Source organism: Ochlerotatus camptorhynchus, unplaced genomic scaffold (genome assembly GCF_037179485.1).
Source record: "Ochlerotatus camptorhynchus isolate MF236.1 unplaced genomic scaffold, CSIRO-AGI_Acam_v1.1 ptg000432l, whole genome shotgun sequence".
Taxonomy (NCBI): Eukaryota; Metazoa; Arthropoda; class Insecta; order Diptera; family Culicidae; genus Ochlerotatus; species Ochlerotatus camptorhynchus.
In genome coordinates this window covers 4,224,995-4,246,583 of record NW_027040918.1, presented here as the reverse complement: position 1 = coordinate 4,246,583, position 21,589 = coordinate 4,224,995, and the positions used below count along the sequence as shown (strand labels likewise).

Below are 21,589 nucleotides of genomic sequence, written 5' to 3'. Positions count from 1 at the left end.
TAGTTAAACTTAAAGCGATAGATTGTTAATATCAGTATGGTTGACATTTTGAGTTCAAAGCACAGCACATTAACAACGCTGTGCAATACAATCTAAAATTAAGTGATTTGTTGTTGATTTCATCGTGCTTCGATATGATCTCTTCCAAAGGATTTGCACATCGAATTGCAATGTTTGGCAAATAGTGCAAATTCAACAGCAAATCACTTTACATCAACATGATGTTTTTTACCGTGTAGTTCATCTCTCTAAGAGTGGCTTATAAGAAAAAAGATAGGAGATGAAAAAGTTTGTGATGATCGATCACATTCATGCAAGCCATCCGTTTTGGTGAGACCGTTTCATTTTATATAATTTCGGGAGTTCAAAAATTCAAAAGCTTAGTTGGTTGTACCGCTACCTGTGCACAGTGGCGGGCCTCCATACAAAGCTCGGACAAAACCTCATATGTTATCTGAAATGGCTAAAACTCACAGGTTAAGATGATTTTGGTATCCTGAATGTATTTCTGATATGAAACTTTTCATATATTTTGGTTTAATTATATTAGGGTGGTTCTAAATTATGAAAATCAGCCTATTTTGGGTTAAGTAAAAAGTAATCAATAATAAGCTATCACGATGTGTTAGTTGAATGAAGATTTTGATTAAAAGGGTTATTAGGGGGTTCTGAAATCATTATTGATATTGAAATTAACTTTACTTGTGTATTTTTTGCTCTTAGGGTGGTTCAAAAGCTATAAAATCATATAAATTATTAAAAAAGTTCGATTACCTACGTTTTTCATTCAATGGATCGATTCAGCTACACACACATGTTAGCTGACAAAACTGATTGGTATTCTTAGGGACCGTCCATGAACCACGTGACGTTTTTAAGGTGCGAACTCAGAGCTAAGTTAATGCTGAAGTTGATGTTATATAAGGATTAATTTCTTTTACGATTTACAATGGGATCAGATAGTCTCAAAATGTGAACTACGTAAAATGTGAACTGTCCCTAACCAATCTCATTTCAACGCTTTCATACATGCTCCTCTGAGTGTGGGCTATAATATACATTGATCTTTTTTTCTTACTTGTCGAAGAGATACCATACAGCGCGCTGCAGCGAACAAAAGAATGATGATACCTCAGCTCATTTTACTTGTCGAAAGTGAAACAAATGTCAATACACATTCGCAATACCGAACGGAGTTGCTGATAAACAATCATCAGTGATCGGTGACATATTGATAAAAAATAGAGTTCCAGCAAATACTTTCAAATTGTTAATCACTTTTTGTGTGGTTTAGTGGAAATGTGCTCTAAGAAAAACGGTATAGATAACACACAATTAAATTTCTAGTTATATTAGAAGTAATATTTGTTAATATTTTATAGAAGTTTACTTAAAAAGAAAAGACGTATTGGAGGGTGCTCTGAACTGTAGCGATGTGCGTGTAGAGCAGAAACGCAAAGCTGTCGACCAATATGTGTCGCTATATGTTGGATGTGCGGTAGAAGGTCGTGATGAGATCGTTTCCAATCTTTTTAAGGAGTTTCAACGAAGATGGCAGAGTGCGAATCGAAAAAAGGATCAGTTTTTGAAGACCAATGAGCAATGGTTTGTAGTTATTGTTTCATGTTTTTTACGGTTGATTATTTTTTGCTTTTATTTAATTTCTTAGGTAAGAAGAGTTCGTCGTTTTTGGTGAAGCAACATCATCTTCAACAATGCGGAATGTAGGTGGTCGTCCTTCAAAAGATTTTGAAGACGTTTGTGATCGAACCAAGCGGCGAAAAACAGAAGTGTTGCGTAAATCATTTACTCCGCAAGAACTGAAATTTGCTGCAGGAATGGCTTTGCAATCAGAAGGAAATGCGGAATTGGCTTCGTTACTAAAGAAAGGCACCTGCACGACAAGCATTCCGATTGAGTATGCTTTGGCTATATATTTCGACGCAAAACTTCCGAAAAGAAGATACAATATCATTCGCGCAACCGTTAAAATTTTTTATCCATCTTATGAAAAAATATCTTCTTCGAAAAATGAGTGCTTTCCATCACTTGAGCACTTTGAGATTACGGAGACTGTATGTAACATTCAATTACAAGCATTGCTGAACCACACTTGCTCTCGGTTGATTGTACTTGTTAAAGATAAATTTGAAAATCTAGTTCGTGAAGGTTTCAACGATTTCAGCCTTTTACTAAAATGAGGCTGTGATGGAAGTTCTGGTTTAACGAATACAAGCAAAAATTTATGGATCCTCATGCTCTGACGCTCACATTTTTTAACATCGGTGGTACCATTAAGAGTAATTACCGACCGGAAAGTAGTTTGGGATAACCCTCGATCGTCCTCTACGCGATACTGTCGCCCTGTTTTATTGAAATTTGCAGAAGAAACTGTCGAGTTAACAAAACAAGAATTTGAGCGCATGAATGACGAAATTTCTAATTTAGAACCATTCGAATTAGAAATTTCAGGCATTAAGGTGTTAGTCACATTTGATCTTATGTTAAGTATGATTGATGGAAAGACTGTTAACGCCATCACCAATACAAAATCTTCTCAGAGATGCTACCTTTGCTATGCTACGAGTTTCAATTTTAACGACATTGAAGAAATGTTCAACAGAGCTATCATCTCGGATAATCTGGAGTACGGTATGTGTAGCTTACATTGCTGGATCAGAACATTTGAGTGTCTGTTACATATAGCATACCGACTAAGCTTCCGAAAATGGATAAAAACTGTACATATGGAGGAGTACAACAATGCTAAAGCTCGAATTCAAAAAAAGTTTCTTCCAGCAACTTGGATTACACGTCGATAAGCCTCGTGCTAAATTTGGAAATAGCAACGATGGTAAGATGGCATTTTATAAGACTGACTTTCTTTGATTTGCACGCTAGGATTCTTCAATATTAATACCTTTTACCTGTTAATATTCTAATCGTATCGTTCTTATTATCTCCAGGTAACACCGCGAGACGTTTCTTCAAAAATGCTGAGATTTCATCTCAAATCACTGGAATTGATCTTGATCATATCATTCGATTGAGAACGATTTTGCAAGCCTACCTACCAGAATAAGGATTACACTAAATAGTCAGTATTCAGATGGTAATTTTATTTATGTTAAGATAAAATACAATCTTCAAACTATTTTGCTTCCTCCACAACCATGCGTCTCCATAGTGACTTGATAAAAAAAAATTCGCGCTTTGCGCAAACATGCGCAAAGAGTGGCCTATATATCCAAAAACTAGACAAAATTTTGCGTCAGATCCGGGATATGGCATCGTTTTCTGATGTTTCCTGTAAAAGTACTGGCTCTTCTTAATACTAAGTATTTCTCCAAAATTGCATATAAATCAATATTTTTGCACGCTGGAAAAACACCATAATTTTGCGAATGGATTTCAAACAAACCTTGAAATGTTTTGGTTATTTATGCCCAAAAACACCTACAATATTGTCAGATTATCCAAATTTTCCAATGTTTTACAACGAGCTCATGAAGAAAGCTACTAAAATAAAGAGAATAAAAATTGAAAAACTATCACACAAACCTCAACTTTGAAAAAATCCCCAAGACTCAATTTTTGACCAAATGACTTGAAAATTTGGGATTTTCTTAGTTGAAGTATCTTTATTGAGAGAAAAATATAAGAAAAATAAAATATTGAAGTCAATTTTTGAGGTTTTGTCCGACTTCCGGCTACTGTGCTGTGGTGCGCATTGACAATTCCCTTGCGTTTGACGTCTACACACTAGCGCCATCTTTTCAGCGTACTGCCCACCACAGTGTACTCAACGGATGGTGGTAATGTTTCAGCGATGATGTTTTACAGTGAGAAATATGCAATTTGTTATGTCTGTTGGTCTGTGGTTTAATGTTAACTATTCATTCTTATCTTCACCTTTACCCAAGCATTCCACTATAAATTCCAACGTTAACGTTAATTTCGTTGTGCTTATTACAAGGGGTGGTCACTCTGAGTGCCTCTCGTGTGCCGCAGCTGTACTGGCAGTGTTAAGAGCGCTGTCATTGGACTGAATTTGTTTGCTTGTGATAATGGCATGTTTGGCAACCAGGTTTATTTGACAGGTTAAATGTTTTGTTTTGAAGGAAAAATAAGCAGTGGAATCCGAACCAGGATGACGATCCAGAGGCATCCCAGCTGGAAAAGCTGGTACCGGACTGGCTCGATAGGAGGATCCCATCGAGAAGGCGATCGAGTTCCTCCGACCGCTGTGAAAAGCTGCTGTTGAAATATTAAAATCGTTGGAAGTCTTGCAGGGATTGAAATCGGCTGCGGGGATCAACGATGGCAACCTAGAGAATCGAAATAACACAAATTCATGGAATGAAGTGGCTAAATTGCTTAATCGGCGAATTTGAAGACGGTGACACTAAAGAATGCGACGAAAGCATTCGCTATTAAAGGCTGGCTTCTTCAGTAGTGTCACTGAGGAGTTCTCTGAAAAAATCGATTGCTGCTGGCGATTGTTTTGAAAGATGTTGTCTTTTATCACCACCTAGTTTGGGTTCAGAATCCCGCAGCCACATCAAAATAAAAGTCAATTAAAATTAACTTTGCTGATTTCAAAATGTTCAGTCCTAAAAACTACAGAGTACTTTTTCATATCTAGATAGATCTGGAATTAGGGGCTAACAGCATTTGTTAACAATGACTTCTCTCGATTATTTCTAGAAATTCAAGCCGCACCCACGCAAACCAACACAACCATCGGATAGAGGAAGACTTCACATTCCTGATGGTGATATTCATTTGCTTGGGCGAGCCTTGAGTTTCTAGAAATCATCGAGAGAAGTCATTGCTTACAAAAACTGTTACGCCCTTATTCCAGCTCTATCTAGATATCACAACCGGTGATTCTAAGAAAGTGCGATTGATTGATCAATGATTGGGATGCCTGTTGGGGTGTGATTGTGTGTACGATGCTGATGATTAGTAACTGCCCTGGTCTGGTTTGCACGGATTGAATTATTGATGCGTGACAGGAATTAGGATGTTTGCTGTTGCGAAATTTCGAGGGGATCCAGGGAATTGAGCCGCTCATAAGAAAAAAAGAGAGGAGATGAAAAAGTTTGATCACAGTCATGCAAACCATCCGTTTTGGTGAGACCGTTTTATTTGATATCATTTTGGGAGTTTATGATTTTATCTATATATATTGCTTTTATTTAATATTAAGAATAACGAGTTTGTTCTATCGCTCTGCAAATGATGATTGGATCTATACAGCTATAATGAGACCCACAATAACATATGCATAAAAAAACCATAATGCCTAAAACCAAGGGGTTGGTCACTCCACACAATGTGCCAAAATACAGATGGGCACACCAGACATTCATTGGCACCTATGGTAAGAGATTGTCATCATATTTAAAGTTACTGGCAACGCTGCACAACATCTGTGCCTGCTCTGTACATGTGTCAAAATGTTAATCATTGTTGTTGACACAATTCAATTTTGCCAAGTACACGGAAACAAATCCGATTCCATTTTCATGAATAAAAATCATGAAATGAAAAAACTTGCCATCCCATGAAATCGTAACAATTATTCATGATTTCGTCATGGAAATTCATGATTTCATAATGCAGTGGAATCAAGACCGCTACAAGCATTACACGTACTTAGCAAACCGTGTTCATAAACCGCACTACATAACGACTGTTCCATAAAGTATAAGCACACCTTATTTTAACGGTCACTTTGAATATAATGAAATATTTCAACATGTTTTGGCTGCGTCCTTTTTTTTTGCTCATTTCTGAATGACATAGCATCAAAAAAGGGCTCAGTTTTGTGTTTCCTGTCAAAATGCGTGATCTTACTATGGAACAACGAAAAAGTATCGTGCACAAATGGTGCACTGTGAGCGGACTCTCCTTGAGAAAATTGGCCAAGGAAGAGGGTGTAAGCGTCGGAGCGGTACGAACTGCGATTAAAAAATATAGAGAAGAGTGTACGTTTGAAGATGCGCCGAAGAGTGGCTGGAAATCCGGTCCTGTAAGTCCGGATATCGATAAAAAGATCAGGGATGCTTACAAACGAAAACCAGCGACTTCCGTTCGGGATGTTGCGAAAAAACTAGGGACCTCGTCGAGTAACGTCATGCGTGCCAAAGAAAGACTTGGGCTAAAAACATACCGGAAGCACAAAAAACCCAAAAGGAACCCAAAACAGGCCGCGTCCGTGAAACCACGGGCCCGAAAACTCTACGATTCGTTATTGTGTCGAAATTCTGGGTGTATAATAATGGACGACGAAACGTACGTGAAACTAGATTACAAAACGCTTCCCGGACCACAATTCTATACTGTAAGCGAAGGCAAAGACATCCCCGAAACGGAGAAGGCAATTTTTACCGGAAAATTCGGTAAGAAGGTTATAGTTTGGCAGGCAATATGCGAGTGTGGTAAAACATCTAGTCCGTACATCACAACGGAGACGATTAAAACTCAGAAATACGTTAAGGAATGTCTCCAGAAGCGATTGTTGCCGATGATCAGGCAGCACGAAGGTCAAGTAGTATTTTGGCCTGATTGGCGTCATGTCATTACGCAAAGGACACTTTAGAATGGTACAAAAGTCAAAATGTATGTTTCGTGCCGAAAGACATGAATCCGCCGAACTGCCCGGAGGCACGGCCAATCGAGACTGTTTGGACTTTAACCAAAGCAAAGCTTCGAAAATTAATAAAACCAGCGGACGACATCCAAAAATTCAAAAAAGGTTGGCCAAAAGTGGTCAAAATGGTGGGAAGTACCACTGTGCAGAAGCTAATGGGTCATGTTCGAGGAAAAGTTAGGAGTCTTGGCTATGATTTAATAAGTTGATTAAACGAGAGTAAAATATCATTCGAAATACAAATACAAATATGATTTGCCAAATAAAATTATTAAAACTTAAAAAAACATGATTTTTTTGTTATTTTGAAAGTGTGCTTATACTTTAAGTCTAAGTATGGGTTTAATGATCTCAAGGTTCTTGGTTCGAATCCAGTCTGATGTTTTATTTAATTCTTTTTGCATTTTTTGGTCAAAAGTTAAACCCATGAATTCAGCTCATGATTTCAACTCGGATGATTCATGATTTTGGAAATGTTTGCTGCGTTACGCAAAAGTTGCTCATGATATAATGAATATTATTCATGGTGTATTTTCATGGTGTAGTGTGTAGTGTTCATGAAATCATGAGTCATTTTTCTCGTTTCGGAGATTGGATTTTTTCCCGTGTACCACTGTAATCTGGGGGTGATACTGGAATACTTCCGTAATACTTCGAGATCGGAGAACCTCCACAAGACCTCAAGACGATCGAATTGTTCAAGGATAGGGTGCGGAGAGCTTTGGTGTTTCAGAACAGTATGATTGAAGTTGGGAAGCTGAAGCTGATTGAAAAGACGACCATGAAACGACTGCTACTGGTCATAATTCCGATTCGGAATGTGATTAGTGAGTTGGTTAGTGGGGAAGGAGGAAGTGAAGGGAACGTTGAAGACGGGAGATTCGCGACGGAGCTGAAATCACAGCTGAAGGAGGTTAGGCGGAATTGTAAGATGTTGATTGGTTAGTTGTTGGGCTTGTAGGTTCCTCAAAGTCGACATCGGTGAGTTGGTTGAAGGATAGGCTTAGCTCTCGAACACGACCCTAGAATCCCAGCGCTAGAAATAGAAAGTTATAGGCTTGGCGGAGAATAATTTCCGGTGAAGTGTAAAGTAACCGATGTTTTCCATGGTGCCCAGCAGTTCGGTAAGCATTTCATTATCGCAATGCTTGCAATAATCCTCGTAGAACTGATCTGAACGCAGCTTTTCGATCTCTATGAGGTACAAATTGATTATGGAATCCGAGCCGCACAGAAGGCGGAAAGGGATCGATGTCCATCTGGCCGTAGTAGTTTTATCAGTGGTCGTTTACCATCGTTGAATTCGTAACGCATCACCACTTCGTTGATCTTCCAACCGATATTCAGTTCCATGATTTGTTCCTCATCGTAACACTCGCACCTTGTTCGGAGGTAGAATCTTCACCGGTGTTTGCTTTCCTATCATCGACAGCTTTTACAGGTGTTCTTTGGCCGGCAATGCTTTTTGCCAGAGACATCGTATCGTACTTCTCTCCATTTGTCCGATCGTTGGACTGTCTGACCGTGTGGACATAACTAGATAGAGCTGGAATTAGGGCGTAACAGTTGTTGTAAACAATGACTTCTCTCATGCTTTTCTAGCAACTCAATGCACGCCTACACAAACCAACATATCCATCGGTTAGGGGAAATTTTCCCCTATTCGATGGTAATGTTGTTTTGCCTTTCAAGAAATCATCGAGAGAAGTCATTGTTTACATAAGCTGTTACGCCCTAATTCCAGCTCTATCTAGATATTATCAGGGGAGTCTGATTCCGGTTGAAACTCCCACTCGCTGGCGACGCATCTTTGACTGAGTCCATGGATTTCGGGAGAAACTTCATCATTGACACTGATCGATAAGGAGATGGCAGATCTGTTAGAGCTTGATGGTGAATTGCAGCCATTATGTTTGACCTGGACAGCGAAAGTTACTCGAAGAGAAGCAGATTCTCGTCAGGTGAACCTGCAGATTGCAGGTGAAGAAAGCAACAACAGATTTGCTTTGAAGAATGTACGCACCGTACGTATATTGGATCTTCCCGTACAAACCCTAAAATACGAAGAATTATCCCACCTGTACCCGTATTTGTAAGGACTGCCGGTGAAAAGTTATAAACAGGCCGTTCCAACAATCCTTATTGGGCTAGACAACCTAAAGCTTTCCGTACCTCTTAAGAAACGAGAAGGAAGGTGCAATGGACCAGTGGCAGCAAAAACCAGGTTAGGATGGACTGTTTCCGGTAGTATCGGAGAGTCGAAGGCAGATTCTTTCTCTCCAACTTTTCACATCTGCGAGAATTCGGAAGAAGATAGTTTACACGACCTTGTCAAAAGTTACTTCGCTACCGAAAACCTTGAAGTATCTGTGACGTGTGGACCTGAAGTAGAAGAAGATAGACGAGCGAAGGAGATTCTTGAACGGACGACGGTTAAGCGTGCCGATGGTCATTTCGAAGCTGGCTTGTTATGGCGGTAAATACGACGAAGTGGAGCTCCCATCCAGCTACGCCATGGCAGAACGTCGTTTGATCTGCCTCGAACGGAAGCTACGGGCCCATCCGAATCTGCAAGCGAGCTTGGAAAAACAGATTTCCGAATACCAGGCCAAAGGTTACGCTCATAAAGCAACACCTAAGGAGTTGGAAGAAAGTGATTCAAAACGCATTTGGTATCTACCACTAGGAGTGGTCACGAGTCCACGTAAGCCCGGCAAAGTGCGTATCATTTGGGATGCAGCCGCCAAAGTACACGGATTGTCCTTCAACGACGTGTTGTTAAAGGGACCGGATCTTCTGACGTCATTATTAGCGGTATTATGCCGTTTTCGACAGCGACAGGTGGCAGTCGCAGGTGACATCCGTGAGATGTTCCACCAAATGAAGATACGGAAGGAAGATCTACAATTTCTACGTTTCCTCTTCAGAAAGGATCCATCATTGAAACCTGAAGTGTTCGTGATGGACGTGGCGATCTTTGGGGCCACCTGTTCCCCCTGTTCGGCCAACTTCGTGAAGAATACTAACGCAATGGAGTGGAAGCATAAATTTCCCGAAGCAGCGGCTGCCATAGTAGAAAACCACTATGTGGATGACTATTTGGATAGCCGAGATACGGAGGAAGAAATGGGGAAACCGGCTTTGGAGGTACGGATGGTACAAGCAAAAGCCAGTTTTGAGCTGCGAAACTGGCGGTCTAATTCGGTGGATGTGCTGCGAATTCTGGGAGAAGATGCAACAGACCTGAGAAAAGACTTCACCGCCGACAAAGCCAGTAAGGTAGAACGGGTTCTAGGAATGGCTTGGCTACCGGGTGAAGAAGTATTTGTATATTCCGTAAAACTACAACAACTACCAAACGCTTAGGAACTTCAGAAGCCGACCTGACGAAGCGAGGTATCCTGCGATTCGTGATGAGCGTTTTTGATCCACTTGGATTAATATTCAACCTGCTCATTCATGGTAAGATGATTATCCAAGACCTCTGGAGATCTCAAGTCGGATGGGACGAAGCTATTCCAACAGAAATACAAAGGAACTGGGGAAGGTGGATCAATCAATTCACCAAGCTACACGAAGTTCAAATTCCACGGTGCTATTTCCCCGGATATGATCCGGATAGCTTCCGATCACTGCAGCTTCATGTGTTTGTGGATGCGAGTGAATCTGCTTTCGCTTACGTTGCATATTTTCGAATGATGGATCGAGGTCAGCCACGATGTGCTTTGATAGCATCAAAAGCCAAGGTGGCTCCATTGAAGCCACTCTCTATTCCTCGGTTAGAGCTCCAGGCAGCGGTCATCGGAAGTCGAATAGCAAAATCCGTTGCTGAGTACCATTCGCTTCCTACATATCGCAGATTTTTCTGGAGTGACTCCAAAACTGTTCTTTCGTGGATCAGATCAGATGCTCGGAAGTATCGCCAGTATGTAGCGGTTCGTGTTGGGGAAATTCTGGAAGAAACAACGATTGAAGAATGGCGATGGGTACACACAAAACAGAATGTGGCGGACGAAGCCACCAAATGGGGAAAAGGTCCCACTTTGCATCCGGACAGTCGCTGGTTCACCGGGCCGGTATTCCTCTACCAACACGAGGATGAGTGGCCAGAGCAGCAGGTTCAATCAATCGAAACCGAAAAATAACTACGTGCTATTCACGTGCATCGGGCGGAGGTAACTCCGACATGCATCGAGCCTGAAAGATTTTCAAAGTGGGAGCGCATGCTTCGAACAATTGCCTACGTGTATTCGTTTGTTGATCGGTACGTGGAAGTTAAGAAGCAAAGAGCTATGCAGATCAGACGCGAACTGAAGCAAGAGGATTTTATTCGCGCTGAGCGGGCACTGTGGCGGCTTGCACAAGCAGATGTATATGCCGAAGAGTTAGAAGTGGTGAAAAAATCAAAGAAATCTAAGGGTTGTCGAGTGCTACGGTTAGAAAACAGTAGTCCAATAAGGAAGTTATCACCGTTCCTTGACGAGTTCAGCGTGATACGCGTGGCAGGGCGCATAGAAGCTTCTCCTCTGGCTCCTTACGAAGCAAAGTTTCTTGTAATTCTGCCGAAAAATCATCGTGTAACCGAGCTCCTGGTAGACTGGTATCACAGAAAGTTCGGTCATCATAACGGTGAAACTGTAGTCAATGAAATTCGGCAGCGATTCGATATTTCAGCACTTCGAACAGTGTCGCGCACAGTGGCAAAGCATTGTCAGTGGTGCGTAGTCTACAAAGCCAGTCCAGAAGTGCCTAGGATGGCACCTCTTCCTCAAGCACGGGTGACGCCGTTCGTCCGGCCATTTTCGTTGGTTGGAATTGACTATTTCGGGCCATACATGATCAAGATTGGCTGAAGCCAGGTCAAACGCTGGGTAGCACTCTTTACGTGCCTGGTGATAAGGGCTGTGCATTTGGAAGTAACAGCGTCAATGTCAACCGAATCTGGCAAGCTAGCGTTGCGGCGATTCATTGCACACCGTGGAGCGCCGGCGGAAATTTACACAGACCATGGAACAAACTTCGTTGGTGCCAGCTGAGAGTTGGCTGGTCAAGTAGCTGCAATGAACCGTGAACTGTCGGAGACCTTCACTAATACCAACACACGATGGTTCTTCATCCCACCATCATCCCCACACATGGGTGGTGCATGGGAGAGGATGGTACGAGCAGTCAAAGTTGCTATGGAATCTATCAACCATTCCCGAGCACCATCGGAAGAAGTATTCCAGACGGTGCTGTGCGAAGCTGAATCAATGGTCAACTCTAGGCTGTTGACGTATATGCCGAAACGTCGGACCAAGAGGCATTGACTCCGAATCATTTCATCCTCCTCAGGTCAAATGGGGCCAAACAGACGGAGAAAGCGACAACTACAGAAGGTGAGGCACTGCGAAATGGATGGAATCTTTGTCGTTATCCTCTGGATCAATTCTGGTCAAGGTGGATCCGGGAATATCTCCCGGTACTAACAATGCGTACCAAATGGCACCAGGAAGTGAAGCCCATACAGGAGGGAGATGTTGTGTTCATCGTCGATGAAGCAATCCGGAATCGATGGACTAGAGTAAAGGTTGTAAAGGTCATGCCGGGGAAAGATGGTCGCATCCGGCAGGCAGATGTTCAGACTACTACAGGAGTTCTACGTCGTCCCGTGGCAAAGCTTGTTGTGCTCAACGTACTCCCAATAGGTAATCCTGCTGAACCAGAGCAGTATTACGGGGAGGGGAATGTTGCGGGCGACGTTACGACCGTTAGCGGCATGGAAGAATCTACCGTAGGGATGCTGAATCAGATTTGACTAATGATAACTACTGTGGTGTGATTGATGATAAGACAGAATGTCATGGAAAGTAGAAGAGTGAAAAAACTATGATTGTATGCAGGCAGTCAGCAGAATTATTCTATGCTATTTAAAAAGTTAAGATTAGTGTGAATTGAAACTAAAATTAAAGTGTTAGCCTATCCTAATAATAGTTGAAGTGCTGAATTTAACATTGCGTAAGTTAAAAAATTAATAAAATTAATATTTCCTACTAAATACTTAAGGTGACATAAACATTACAATTTTTAGGTTAGTCATTCATGCATTGTTTATATTGGATTAACACTAAAGCTTACTGCTACGCTACGATCTGTGAATAAATCTAAAACCTTATTGCCTAGCTTAATACTAAGATATTAAAACCAATTTATTCTAGATAAAGTGACTAAGAAAGAGTGCAGTTATCATAGGCTAAGTAGGCGTTGAATCTAAGAGTAAAGTCACTGAATTGTGAGTAAACATTCGATAAATATCATTAGAGCTAATCAGTTGAAACAAATTTATATTTAAGCTTTAAAGCATTTTCAAATAAACGGATTGCTAAAGGAACCGTGAAAAGAACTCTGCGCATAGTGCTGTGCCAACAAGAGTTTTGTACACCATGACTTATACTTGTAGCATATTTTAAAACTCCGATAAAATTTGCAATGATCCTTTTTCAGAAACTGAATTTCCAAGCACACTGGGAACTATTGGAACTTTCATTCCTGTACACATCGAAAATGCATATACTTCCCAAAGTGGACGATGGGTACAACTAAAACGAATAATATCAAATGCTCTACGAAATTTCTACCGTTCTCGTTGCCTTGTTTTAAAGCACATATTCACGCAAACGAGTAACATGTATCGACTTTACAATCAATTTCTTTACAAACGATACGTCATTCGGACACAGATCAGCCTTCGTAGGAACCCGAAACGATTTTGGTCTTTCGTTAATTCCAAAAGGAAAGAAAATTGATTGCCAGTGGAGGATCTTAAAGCCACGTTTGATCGTGTTAACAATGGGATATTACTAGCTAGACTGAAAAAAAAAATTGGCATGTCTCCTGCTTTTGTCACTCGGTTCAGATCGTACTTAACTAGTCGCACGCTGTGTATAAAAATTGGATCCGAACAATCTGAGACATTTTCCAACACCAACACCAAGGAAGCAATCTGGGGCCATTAATATTGATGAATAGCAATGATGCCTGGATCCCGAAAGTTTTACGCGGACGATGTCAAGATCTATATTATAATAGGAGTCAACTAGATTGTTTCGAGCTGCAGAGGATGGTAAACTGTTTTGAAATGTGGTGTTCTCGTAATTTCATTTTCAATGCAGTATCATTTCATTCCATCGAAAGATCAAACCGTTTGTTTTGACTACTCTATCGCAGAACAGCCTCTACATCGAGTAACTCAAATACGAGACTTGGGTTTTATGCTAGATAGCGCTCTTACACACTCTTTGAGTACACTATAGCGATGTAATCTCTAAAGCAAATAGGCAGCTTGGATTCATATTCAAAATTTCTGCTGAGTTCCGGGATCCACTCTGCCTACGATACCTATATTACTCACTGGTACGATCAATTTTGGAGTCAAGTGTGGTTGCCTGGTGTCCGTATCATGCCAGTTGGATTGTTAGGATAGAATCAGTGCAGTTCGATATGCACTTCGCACTCACCCATCCTTATCTTCGTCTTTAACCAAGCATTCCACTATACATACTAACGTCCATTTCGTTGTGCCAATTATTCATTCTAAATTACCTCACAATCTCCGGTTCCAAAGGTGCTGTCACATTGATCGCCAGCATGCTCATCGGTTCCGATGCGATAAAATGATAACTGCAGCCCTGTGTATCAGTCGGTTTGACCTCGAACTGTAACTCTCCGGATGCAATTGCCATTTGAGCCTTCAAACAAATCCAGGACATGACAACCAACCCAACGCTGCCCCCGATTATGGCACCCTGAAAAAAATTACACGTCGTAACTCTTAAATATTCGTGTAAACTGCATTGACATCCGTACCGTTCCGGTAGACCAAGGAATGAGTACTCCCAAAGTAAATATTCCCAGCAAAGGTCCATTGCTGACGCTTCCCAGACTCATCGAAAGTTGTAGCACCGAACCCAGCTTTTCCACAATCAACACCAACCCTACACAGATCACACCGAACACTCCCACCACTGAGCGCATGATTATCCTGCAAGGAAAAAAAAATAAACTCTTGAATGGGTTGATGATCATTTGGAAATTATTCTACATACGCCGATGTCCGTTCGCTAAGCGGTCGATCCAGGAAAGGCTTGAAGAAATCTTCCAACACTACCGCAGACAACGAATTTAGCCCGGTGGACAGTGAGCTTAGGGCCGCAGAGAAAACGCCCGCCACGAACAATCCCGGCAATCCGGGATAGTCTCCGAGTGTGTCCATAACCAACAAGGGCAACAGCTGATCCTTCGCTTTCGCCAGCTTTGTCGTCAATGGATCGCAATCATGGTACTTGGCGTAGATCAACAGCCCACTGTAGCCACACAATCCCAGCAGGAACAATGTTCCCACAATGAAAGTCCACAGAGCCCTCTTGGCATCCTTCAGCGTTGGAAGCGACAGGTACCGCTGGATCATATTCTGGCTGACTGCGTTCGTCTTCAACCAATAAATCACTCCGCCGATCACGCACGAGTAGATATTGTGTCTCGTGGTCAAGTCGAATCTAAGATCCGGGGCCTCAAAACGGCCACTCTCGCTAGCCCGGTCCATCACTACCGACAGTCCCCCGACGTCGTAGGTTCCTTTGACGATGATCAACATCATTGCTCCAAACATCATCACCGTTTGGATGACGTCGGTCCATACAACCGCCTTTAGTCCACCAACGCATGTATAGAAGATACATATGATGCAGACCAGTGGCGTTATGAGATGAACGTTCACGCCGGTCACTTGATTGAACGCCAACGCCGGGACGTAGATGACGATCGGTAGCCAGGCCATCTGGAAGAATGTAAGGTAATTGAACCTGTCACAGCAGACCAACTAATCAACAAATCTGAACGCTTAAGCAAGTAAGAACACACTTTGTGCTGGGATTTTTTTTTCCCGACACGCACGCAGATCGTGATGGCTTCAATTAGATTAGCGATGATTGCCGGAGACATTACATTCCATTTGCGGAATTGATATTGACCTTCCTTAAGCAGTACAAATGCGATGCGTGTCTTGAACTTACCGTTGCGAGGGTAAACAGGACGGACCCGAACAGGCGCATTCGTTTGTCGAAGCGAGTTTGGAGATACTGAAATTAATTAATGAGATTAGTTGATTGGATCGCTTTTCTGAGAATCGGGAAGTACCTGATACGTGGATGTCAGCTGGAGATTGTGAAATACAGGCAGATAGATGTGCATCATGATGAAGCCCATCGTGATGACACCGCCCATGACGTACATGTACTGTACACCGTAGACGTAGATTTCCGTGGGAGTTCCGAGGAGGGAAATACCGGAGATGAAACTGTTGAGAAAAGAGAATAGTCTGAATGAAGATTTTTACTCAAATGTTTAACGTCTTGATCGACGAAAAGACGCTATCTAGTTATCGATTAACAACTTTGGTCGTTACGGTAAGGTTAATTGTATGGGTTCAGAAATAACTCACCACCGGTCTCGGGCTCTATTCGATATGAAATTTACCCAGTAGTGATAGTAAATAATACATTCCGACTAGCAGAGAATAGCAAACCACTAGCAACTTTTACTTTAAAAAATATAATGTCAGAACATCTCAATTTGTTATTGGTTTTTTGAGAGTTTTTTGATCATTATATAGAAGTTTGCATCGTCAACTGGAGCTTACGTATTTTGAAACTTTTAAGTAACAGATGTTTGTTCGTCCAAATCATTATCCAAGGGATTATCAATTTTTTTTTGTAGCCAATTTATTTGTTCAGACATAGCTTAAGGATTCTAATAGTCTTTTATAATGACCGAGAACATTGTTATTTGATAAATTATTATCATGGAAATAATTATATCACCAACAAAGAAAGGAAAACGCGTGTTTTAAACCAACAATATTTTTTTTAAATCTTAATGAAACCGGTTAAAGTCCAAATAAGGTGGTCTGTATAAACAAACCTCTTCATAATAAATAGTATTTCTCTGTCGTGTCGGAGATAAAAACCATCAATCGCAACGATTTTAAATACATTAAAACTAAATCCAGAAGACGTTTCACGATAATATAAGAGAGAGTAATAACCTCATATTTTGTTTAAGACACAATTATTTGATTACAATCACATTTCACCAACAACTAACGTATAAATTGGGATTTTCGAAACTCAAGGCATTTGTTAACAGTTCTTATTTTTTTAGCAACACCAATTGTTAATTAATTTGAGAGCTGATTTGGTAATGAACGTATTTAAGTAAAATTGAAGTAAAATATAAGGTTCATATTTGTGAAATGCATGAGAATCATCTCAGACATCCTTTCGGATAAACTCCCCGATAGTGGGCTTGCACCAATTATGAACAACTATTTGAGCAACTTGTTGTCTGAGAAATATATGAGCTTTTCTCATGGAAACTCGACAACTTCACGAATTAGCTCCCCCAGGGCTCATGTTTAAGCCCCCTTCTTTATATTTTTTATGTAAAAGACATTGATGGTTGTCTTGATGAAAATTGCTCGCTAAGACAGCTTGCAGATGATGGCGTTGTTTCCGTCACCAGGCCAAGGGCACCGGACATGCAAGGACCATAGCAAGATACCTTAGAATATTTGTCTACTTGGGCTATGAAGCCGGGTATCGAATTCTCTCCGGAGAAAAATTGAGAGGAAGCATCATCCTGCACAGTTACAGCTTCAGTTAATGGATAAAACAATCACTCAAAGAATTTCTTTTAAGTATTCAGGTGTCTGGTTCGATTTCAAATGCACATGGGGAAAACATATTGCGTATCTGAAACAAAAATGCCAACAAAGGATTCATTTTCTTCGTACAATTATCGGAACATGCTGGGGAGCCCACCCGGAAGACCATCCTTTCGGTTCTAGAGTACGGCAGCTTCTGCTTCCAATCCGCAGCAAAAACACACATCCTGAAGCTGCAACGGATTCAATACCGTTGCCTTCGTATTGCGCTAGGCTGTTTGCATTCGACTCATACGATGAGCCTCGAAGTACTCGCTGGTGTTCTCCCACTGACAGATCATTTCGCTGAGCTGTCTTTCCGGTTTCTCATCCGTTGTGAAGTAATGAATCCTTTGGTAATAGAACACTTTGAGAAGCTGCTCGACCGAAATCCTCAAACAAGATTCATGAGTTTGTACTATGAGTACATGACGCTGGAGGTTGGCCCTTCTTCATTAATCTCCAATCGTGATTGCGATCAATTTCGTAGCACCTAATATAAACTGCAAAAACCATGCTTCGTTTACGTTGCGGAGCTCGCAGCCATATTTTACGCAGTAGAGCGAATTGCCTCACTTCCTTCTGACCATTATTTCATTTTTACGGATAGTCTTAGCTCATTGGAGGCGATTCGTTCAATGAGGACGATTAAGCACTCCTCGTATTTTCTGCCTGAGTGTTTTATCCAACTGCTCCTACCCTAGCAACACACTGGTCACTTAACAGTTGTGGTTACTTGAATGCACCCTATTTCAATCACAATCAAGTAACAGCAACCTATTTTGATGGATATGTGTTGCTTGGGTAAACTATCACCTTAGCTTGGGTCCCATCTCATTGCTCAATTCAGGAAAATAAGAAAGCGGAATCGTTGGCTAAGGTAGGCGCTATGGAAGGCGATATTTTTGATCGACAAATCGCCTTTGTTTAATTTCGGATTAGTACAGCACGACTCGTTTTTATGCAATGTGCATGAGTCAGCTTTTTAGCTGTAATATATTTAATTAGGATTATTGTTAAATAAGGGTTTGTTAAATGTTGTGTTTATGTATTCACTTACATTTCTTGTCCTTATTAGTGTGTTTAACAATTTTAAACTAGAATAATTATAAATTTTAAGAAAAATTTGTTCTGCGTCTTGTTTGTTCTTTGTTCTAGCTTTTAATATTGGGTTAACTTGTCGTGTGTAGGTATTTAGGAACTATTCAATTCGTTGACAATTCAATGCGTATTTACTGGAATTCTTATATATAGCTCATCCTGCTGCGTGTAAGACCGGGTAACCCTGTCGCACCGGGGTGCTGGTTTCTCGTCTATCCGAACATTCCCCGACCCCTATTGCTCGATGTTTACTTCAGCGGTACCACCAACTTCCAGAACTGCCAACTTTGCCACTGACTGAACCAGCACTCCTGTACTGGCTGTCAATACCTCTGCATTCCGTACCCGGCCGTCAGGTCCCGGAAAAACACGTAGCACTCGTCCTCTCAGCCAACCATTCCGGATCCGGTCTTCCACCACAACCACCAGATCACCAGCTTGAACGGGTCTTCCATCCATGAACCATTTCGTACGCTTAGTGATCGTAGAAAGATACTCCTTGATCCATCAACCCCAGAACCTGTCCAGTACTTGTTTGCACAGGTCTCCCCCCATGTGTGGCGTCAAGGGTGGATTGAAACGCCACTGTGTATCCGTGTTCGTGAACGTACCCGCATAGTTACTGTTGATGTGCTGAAGTTTCCTCTTCATGTCGCGCCTAGCTCCCACGAAGTCTGTTCCCCGGTCACTGAATATCTCTCGTGGGGCCCCTCTCCGTGCGATTAACCGCCTAATCGCCATCTTGCATGATTCCGTCGTCAGGTTGTGCATCACCTCCAGATGCACGTATGGTCAAGCAGGTGAATAGTGCAACCCAACGCTTAACCTAGTAGGCCACGCCGACATAGGTGAATGGCCGAACGTGCGACACCGTCCTAGCTTGAGGCAGGGGAGCCATTCATGGAATCTCCGGAGTCGCCTTGTATATGTTGCCCCACTGGCACTGCTTTCTGGCTAGCTTGAAGGCAACCCTCATCTCAGACACGTGAAACCTTTGGCGCATCTCGTTCACCGTTGTTTCAGCATTGCAGTGTTTGTACTGCCGATGGTACCAATCGACGAGGAGTTTAGTTCCGCCGTGTTTTTTGGGCAGAATTACGGGAAGCTTGAAGTCAAACGATACCTGCTGAGCATTTGCAACTCTGCCATCCCTTTGCATGACATCCTGTTCGTCCAGGAAGGAAGAAAGTTTGGAAATTTTGCTAGTTTTCTCGATCTTCATTTGTTCTCCAGCGGGAAGTCCTCGATTTCTCTTGAGGATAACGCTGAATCAGCTTGAAAATGGTGACTCCGCCTTGAGTATTTCGTCCCGATCCAGGAACTCTGTTTTACCTGGTGCTAGCTTCTTGATTCTGCAGCGAGAACCTTTCAAACTCTGTCGACGACATTCTGATGGAGGTGTACCGGACGAAGTTCTTCCACTGTTTCCACCTCCTTCGTTGTTTGCTGGGGCCACAGATCCGGGTGTTGATAGAGGAACGATGGCGCATGGAACCAGCGACTGTCGGAGGCGGACCTTTGCCTCGTCGGCAACGTTCAAACGGGTTGGCACCCAACGCCACTCGTCGACCTGCGTTAAATCGTGGATTTCCGTCAGCCTGAAAGCAACGAATTGTCGATACTTTCTAGGATCAGATTGCAACCAGGAAAGAAAGGTGCGAGAATCCCTCCAGAACACTTTTCGGTTGGTTGGAATTGTATGGTTCTCAATTACGGACTTCGACAACCTTGCATCAAGAACGGCTGCTGACAGTTCTAGTCTCGGAATAGACAGGAGTTTCAAAGGCGCAACCTTCGTTTTCGCCGACACTAGGGAGCAACGAACTCTGGATCCTTCGACGATTCGAAATTACGCAACAACCGCAAATGCTTTTTCAGATGCGTTAACAAAAATATGCAGCTCCATGGAACGGTAATCTTCAGGAGTGCAGTCAGGAAAGTAGCAGCGGGGAATTTCGACGTGATCCAACTGCTTCAACAACTTGATCCATCTCTTCCATTGTTCAAGCAGTGCGTCAGGTATACGCTTATCCCAGCTAAGTCCTGACCGCCAGATGTGTTGCACGAGCACCTTTCCATGGACGACGAAGACATCTACTAGCCCAATGGGATCGGAGATGCTCATTACGACCCGCAAATCTTCTCTCAGCGTCGGAACCGTGTCATCCAGTAAAAGAGCTTGTATTTCATCCCTAAACACACCTTGGAAGACGAAGACATCCTGTTCTGGCTTCCAGATCATGCCAAGAACGTGTTCGTAGGTAGCCGACCTGTCGACGAGAAGTTTTTTTTCGCGACACCGCTTGCTGTTCCCCGACCCGTATTAGGACCTCACACGAGTTTGACAGCCAATTTCTAATGTTGAAACCTGCCTTGGAGTGTACCAGCTTCACCTGCTCTGCCAGCTCAACAGATTCCTGCTCTGTGTGTACGATACACAGGACATCATCCACATAATGATGATTCGTGATCGCTTCCGCCGCTCGTGGAAACTGTTCGGAAAATTCCTCAGCATTCCGATTTTTAATAAACCGTGCTGCAAAAGGCGAACATGTGGACCCAAACGTGGCTACGTCCATCACGAACACATCGAAAGGCTTAGATGGTTCGTCCCGGCACAAGAACAACTGAGCAGATCGGTTTTCTAGTCGGATGAGAAACTGGTGAAACATCTCGCAGATATCTGCGCTGACGGCCACCGAGAACTGGCGAAATGAACGCAAAACTGCTGGTATGAGAAAATCCAGGCCAGCGAGAAGAGCAGAATTGAAGATTGTCCCTGGACTTTAGGTGCCGCATCCCATACTAATCGTACTTTGTTTGGCTTTCTCGGATTCATAACGATGTTCAACGGCAGGAACCAGGTCCGTTTGAGATCTAAACTGGCTTACTCCTCTTTGCTCACCTTATGAATGTACCCTTTGGCTTGGTACTCGATGATCTGGGTCTTCACATTTTGATATAAGTCGGGCTTCGATGCTAGACGACGTTCGAGACAGCGGAATCTCTTTTCCACCATGGGTCTGCTGTTCGGGAACTCTACGTTATCGTGTTTCCACAGCAAGCTTGTTTGGAACCTTTCTGACGATGTC

At 42.3% G+C, this 21,589-nt stretch overlaps 1 protein-coding gene across 1 annotated transcript in view; it reads right to left on the bottom strand.

Annotated features, from left to right (window-relative positions):
- The window catches only part of rumpel, a 33,826-nt gene that overhangs the window by 2,339 nt on the left and 9,898 nt on the right, over nt 1-21,589 (bottom strand). Inside the window, exons 2-6 of the mRNA XM_065234111.1 lie at nt 15,833-15,992; nt 15,709-15,774; nt 14,743-15,473; nt 14,504-14,678; nt 14,240-14,442 (exon numbers count right to left, since the gene is read on the bottom strand). Of these exons, the coding sequence (XP_065090183.1) occupies nt 14,240-14,442; nt 14,504-14,678; nt 14,743-15,473; nt 15,709-15,774; nt 15,833-15,992 (1,335 nt within the window). The remainder of the gene's footprint in view (nt 1-14,239; nt 14,443-14,503; nt 14,679-14,742; nt 15,474-15,708; nt 15,775-15,832; nt 15,993-21,589) is intronic.